This window comes from Mesoplodon bidens (assembly GCF_964165515.1).
Source record: "Mesoplodon bidens genome assembly, chromosome: 10".
Lineage (NCBI taxonomy): Eukaryota > Metazoa > Chordata > Mammalia > Artiodactyla > Ziphiidae > Mesoplodon > Mesoplodon bidens.
Genome location: NC_138172.1, coordinates 41,331,933 through 41,337,944, shown reverse-complemented (window position 1 = coordinate 41,337,944; position 6,012 = coordinate 41,331,933). Strand labels below are relative to the sequence as shown.

The window sequence follows — 6,012 nt, the reverse complement described above, 5'->3', positions numbered from 1 at the left end:
TCAGAGGACAGCAAGGAGGTTGAGGGGCAGCAGGAGTGCCAGGAGCAGGGCCCTGGATGGGGCTGGCAGGTCTGCCCATTGAGGTGTTCCCACTGCTGGCAGGAGGAGATGTGTAGGTAGATGGGCAGGGCCTTGCTCTTCTTGCAGCCTGGGCCCCAGCTCACCATTCCCACCAGGTACCATATGCTCTCCACAGGACAGGCCAAGGGCTCACCACTTACCTCCTGTGGGGAGGGGTGGGGGAAACAAAAAAGGAGGCCAGATGTGGTCCAAGGGAGACTTAATACAGCTCAGGAAGAAGCAGGGTGCCCTCACATCAGAACTTCCCTACAGCCCCTGAGTGTCACATAGCTGAGGGGTGCCCTTGAGGTCCTGACCCAGGAGACCTTCCTCAAAGGGCTCCACCTCCCATCTCTCTCGCCAGTTCTCCATCCCCCGTCTCTTTAACACCCACCCTCCATCTTCCCACTACTTCCCATTCTTCTCCCTCATCTCCAACCACCATCCCCTCTCCCCATCTCTCTCACCCCAACCTTCATCTCTTTCCTCCCAATCTCCGTTCCTCATCAAATCTCCCCTCCCCCATCTTCCTATCTTCCCCCTCAGTCACCCCGGCTCATCCCCATCCCCTTCCTCACCTCCCCGCAGGTCCTGGCTTCCCTGTGCCCCCAGCCCCATTCCTGGCCAGGTGCCCTTGGAGGCAAGTGAGCAAGGGGGAGAGATGCTCACATAGCAAAACTTCCTGTTGACATCCTTTGCACATAGCATCTGGAAGTTGATGATCTGAATCAGAGAGGGGATTTTGGAGAACCTGTGGTAGAGGCTTTCACACTCCATGCTATTCAGGATAGTGACTTCCTTCTCCTGGATGGTCCTGAACTGGGGCCACACACCTGTGGGACAGGGGCCCCCATTCACTCTTGGTGGTTTCACTCCTGCCCACTGCCACCAGCTTTGTGTCCATCCTCCCTTTGTCCTTCGCCACTCCTCCAGCCTCTTCTCCTTGCCACACAGCAGCTCTGGAGATCTCTCCAGGCATAGGCCACCCACCACTCCAGCTGATGCTTCCCAAGGGCCCCTTGACATAGAGACCTTGGGAGCAGGCTACCCATGATCTGGCCTTGTTGGACCTGGTCTCACACCCTGAAGAGTACTATCCATTGAGTCCATTCTGATCTCAGCATCTTGGCTCTTGCATTCCTTCTATCCCCAAAGCCAGCAGGCCCATCTAAGGTCCAAATCCTGCCTTTTCTTCAAGCTTTCCCCAAAGGCCTCTTCCTTCTCTAAGCTTCCCTAGACTCCCCTCCATGGGTCTCAGGCACTCTTTACTCTCCTCCCTACTCTCTCAATTGTATCTCTGTCCCTAGTCTGAGCTCTTAGGGGACAGGTGACTTCCAACCATTCCCAGCTATTCCTCAGATAGGCCATGGCAGGCATGACAAAAAGCCACCCAACCCCAGGCTGGAGACCCTGTGGGTGCTTTCCGGCAAGCTGGCTCTATGAGGCCACAGGGAAGGGCGCCTCTCTTGTGGGAAAAGAATAGGGGTTCCCTGAAGGAAATGGACATTCCTAGGGCTCATAAGGAAATGGTCCCTTGGACGGCCCTGGGACAACACTCCTGCTCTTTGGGCTCCTAAACTGGGATGATGAGGGATTGAGGGCCACTCCTGGGGGAGGGAGCCATGAGTGGACCCTCAGTGACTCCCACCTTCTGGGTGAAGATTGCTCTTAGCCAGCCACATGGGATCTTCTGGGGAGCCTTTTACAGACACAGAACCCTGCTCCTCTCACCTTGGCTGTTCTGCTTCAAGACATGGATGCCCTGGGATTGTGTGCAGACAGTAAGATACTACTCTGTGCCCCCTCTACCTTCAAGGAAGTCCTATTTACAACCCTGGCCTGGGCCTGAGGGTTCAAGGGCAATCTGGGTCCCCTAAGGCCTAAATGGCCATGATACATTCACTGCTGAGACCCTCAAAGGGAAAGAGACCTCAGAGATGAGAATCTGACAGGGGTGGGGATGGGGTCCCTGGGGGAGGTATCTCAGAAATATCTGCCCATGGTAGACCCTGGCCTGCACCCAGGTCCTCTCCCACACCACCGACCCTGCTGTGGGGAGGCTCCAACTTACCATCAACCCTGGGGAGTCCCCAGCCTGTCACAGTGCAGAGGGCATGGTCCTTTAGCACATAGTCCAAGCCAGGCAGGCAGATGGGCCAGACATACTTGTTGTACTTGAGTGGCCGCTCAAGCTTAAGGAGGGCAATGTCATTGGCCCGGCCGACCCCGGACCAGTACTGATGGGACTGATAATGGCTGTTCACGATGACATGCTGTGCCAGGACGTCGACAGTAGACTTAGATATCTGGTCAACCCATGGACTCCCCACCCGCACTGAATAGGTAACATCACTCCTAGGGGAGCAGCGAGGAGAGTCCTCCATCAGCTCCAAGAACCCCACCCCAGCCTGTACCCCCTACCCTCCACCACACTGTTGCACCCTGAGCAAATCCAGGTAGGCCACCCACCTGCTTCAAGCCCCAGAGCCCACTCCTCACAACAGATGTGAATGGGGCTCTGCACACACACTGTGTGGTCCAGTCCTCACAACAACCCTTCATTTTATGGAGAGGGAAATGGGGCTCAAGTGACTGACTCAAGGCTACACAGCTAAGAAGTGTGGAGCTGGGACGTGGACCCAGTTTTCTCTGGTTCCAAACTCTGGACTCTGTCCAGCATCCCATGCTGGGCCCTGGAAGTGACAGAGACCTTGTGCAATCAGCCCTGCCTTGCCCTCCAGCCTACTTGCTCAGTGTGTCCCTTAGGCTTGGAGCTCGCTTTTCCACTGGTCAGCCCTCATGGCCAGATGTGACCCTCAGGCCGCTCCCTGGCCCCAGAACATGGGCATGCCCACTCTCTCATCCCCACACTGACCAGACTCCCCTGTGAGCATCTATCTTCTTGTCTGTCTTCCCCAGCAACCTGAGAGGAGTGGTGCAGCCCTTTTCTGCCCCCAGTGCCCAGGCCAGGCCTGGCTTCAAAGAGTGCCAAGGCTGTTGGTTGAATGAAGGAAGGAATGAGTAAGTGAAACAAAGGGTGTGGAGCAGAAGAATTAGGACATTCTTTCTGCAGATAGAAGGAGGGAGGCCTAGACAGTGGCTGCAAGCCTCCGTTTCCTATCTATGGAATGACTGCATAGGACTGGAGGGGGCCAGGTGAGGGGAGGAAACCCCCAGCTCCCAGAAAGGAATCTGCAGGACTCATCCCCCACCTGCTCAGAGCTAGGGTGAGGTGGGGCTAGGACTATGGTGTCTGCCACTGATGGGCCAGCTGGCAAGATGACTGGGGCCCTGGTGGCTCCAATGACTTTCCACCTATCCATCTAGGCCCCGACTCACTGGATCATGCAGTGGGCCACGGTCAGCACCCACTCGGAGGCAATGAGGGTGCCTGCACAGATATGTGTGCCATTGGCCTGCACAATGACCATCCATGGCCACCGCCGAGCCATGGCCTCCGGATCCCTGAGGGTGGTGTCCCGCTCATAGGAGAAGCCACAGGTTAAGGAGGAAAACGAAAGGAGCTTGATAACGAATGGGCCCTTCCAGCCACATCCCACAGCACCTCTCCCTCCTCCCTCCCCTCAGCCTGATCTCCCACCTCTCTAGCTGGCCTGCACCCATCCAATGATTCTCCTTCTTCATTGGTCATCACATAATGATGTTCTTCACATGAGGACTGGGGTCTCCAGCCTCAGAAGGGCCTCAGCACTCCCCAGGTATCCCTCTCGCTGGTCCCACAGCTTAGGCCCCAGGGCGTTCCCAGCTGACCAGCCTGGTGCACCACTAGCTCCTTTGTCCTGGTCAATCAGACATCAGCTCTGGCCAGGCCCTTCACAAACCCATCTGTGTTTCCATCTGGTTTCCTTACTTCAGCCAAGGAAGATCCCTCTCCCTCCTCTAGGATCCTTCTCCTGTGATTCAGTGAGAGAAAGGCAGGTGACCTAAGAGAAAAATGGGTAGTGTGCATGAACACATACATCTGAGGATGAAACCCCAATAGCAAACAAATGCAGAAGCTCTTCAGCCCCATTAGTCCGCAGGGAAGTGTGGACTTAAATCACAGTGAGGTTCTGTTCACCACCAACTGCCAGGCAAAACTAAATGTCCCTGATAACAAGTGTTGGTGAGGAGCACGGCCCCAGACTGCTCACTCACTGCTGGAGGGAGGGTCAGTGGGTGCAGCCACTTTGGAAAAGCTTTTATGGAAAAAGTTCTTTAAACTGAAGATGCGCATATCCAACACCACTGCAGTCCCGCTCCTACGTGTTCCAAATGGACTAGAGGATTGTGAGATCACTGGAAGTGGGCTGTCACCAGCGGCTGTAAAGGCTAACACAGGAGAGGGAATAGCAGCATGCACAGCAGGGTGCAGCTGGGTCCTGTGTGTGACTTTCTGTGACAGTTAAATTCTGTGCACTCAGTTCCAGGATGAAAAGTATTTCTTATGTGGGTCTTAATTCAACATGCTTGGAAGCCACTGCTGGAGAGAATGTCTTGTGGGTGTGCCCCGAGACACACAAGGGAAGGCTCCCTGAAAGCCATGCTGGAGACCCCCAAAGGCCTTGGCTGGGAGCCTGGATCAGGGACTGGGCGGTATGGAGAGGTGCTGTCCCCATAGACCGTTCAGGGAGGCAGGACGTGAGCACACCTCAGGCTCCCCCCGACCTTCCTTGCCTCCTACCTCAACAGCATGGGAGGCCTGGCCCACAATAGGTGCTCAATAAGCACTGGTAAAAGGAAGGCCCCCTCTCTCTCTCCGTGCCCCTTCTTCCGCTGTCCCTTAAGGTCCTCAAGGCTGCTTGGGCACCCTCCTCCCGCGTGGAGGTCACAGTACTCACGGGGAAGGAACTCATCTTTGTCGGCTTTAGAAGCAGAGTACTGCAGGGTCCTGGGCGGCTGGCTAGTGGCAGCCTGCCAGGGGAAGCGACGTCCGTCCGAGGGACAGGTGGCACTGGGGGCACAGGGGGCGCCAAGGTCGGCAGGGGCATCCGTGGACAGTGCCCCCGGCACTTCGCCAGCGCCCAAGCAACCTGTGGAAGGACGCAGAGGATCAGAGGTGGAGGCCAGGCCTGTGGGAGGAGGGGAGGGGGTGGGGCTCACCCCCGGGCCGCAGCAGCAGCAGCAGTAAGAGCAGTAGCATCGGCAGGAGCCCGGCGTGGGCCAGGGCGAACGTCCGGGGGCTGCGGGGGACTGCGCCTGCCGGCCAGCGCCCCATACCAGAGCTCCATCCCCGAGAAGCAGCGAATAAGTCGCGGCGCTCCTCTTGCGACGCCGCTCCCAGGGCTCGCCCCATGACGGCGCCCCCCATTGGCAGCCAGCGGCAGCTTCTTTGGTGTGGTGGGCGCGGGCGCTCCCGACCCCGTCCGCGCGGTGCCCCCCAGTGGCCCCCCAGCGATGATGCTCCTGGTGTCCCAGCCGCCTTCCGTCTGGCTTGCTGGTGCTCAGGACTGCCTGGCTTCTGGCCACGCCTCTGCCCTCCTGGGACCCCGTGTCTCCCAGTCGGCCTGGCCCAGCAGTTTCCTGGAGTCCCTTAACCTCACCGCGGCCGGTTCTTGCACCTCCTCCTCCGGCAGCCCACTTCCATCCCTACCCGGTGAGATGAAGGCCCAACCCCTGGGGCTGGCATCCGGGATTTCCAAGCGGACCCACCTGCCATCCAGCCTGGTAATTACGGTGGGGCCTTGCCCCAGGGCACTGAAATTAAGCAGATTGAAATGTTTTCAATAATAATTTTTCAAGAGTGCATAATTTTAAGCATTGTCGCCATTCAGCAAATGCCCTTCACTTACAGATCCATCTGCTTAGAAAGATGACACAGGTGAGGTTTCCATAAACAGAGAAAGAGGGATAGTAACCATTGGGCCCTTCTGGGAGCAGAAGGCCACTTGGTATGTTGGAATTTGGGGAACATTTTGATGGCTCAGTGACACAGATGGATAATACAATTAA

The 6,012-nt window shown here is 56.9% G+C and overlaps 1 protein-coding gene across 1 annotated transcript; it reads right to left on the bottom strand.

Annotated features, from left to right (window-relative positions):
- PRSS50 (serine protease 50) lies at positions 1–5,356 on the bottom strand (the record flags this gene model as incomplete). The annotated part of the gene is given in 8 exon segments (XM_081246462.1): positions 1–71; positions 74–224; positions 730–893; positions 2,132–2,415; positions 3,400–3,584; positions 4,582–4,637; positions 4,902–5,093; positions 5,164–5,356. Coding segments are annotated over 8 exon segments (1,296 nt in total).
- Between the last annotated feature and the right edge of the window lie 656 nt (positions 5,357–6,012).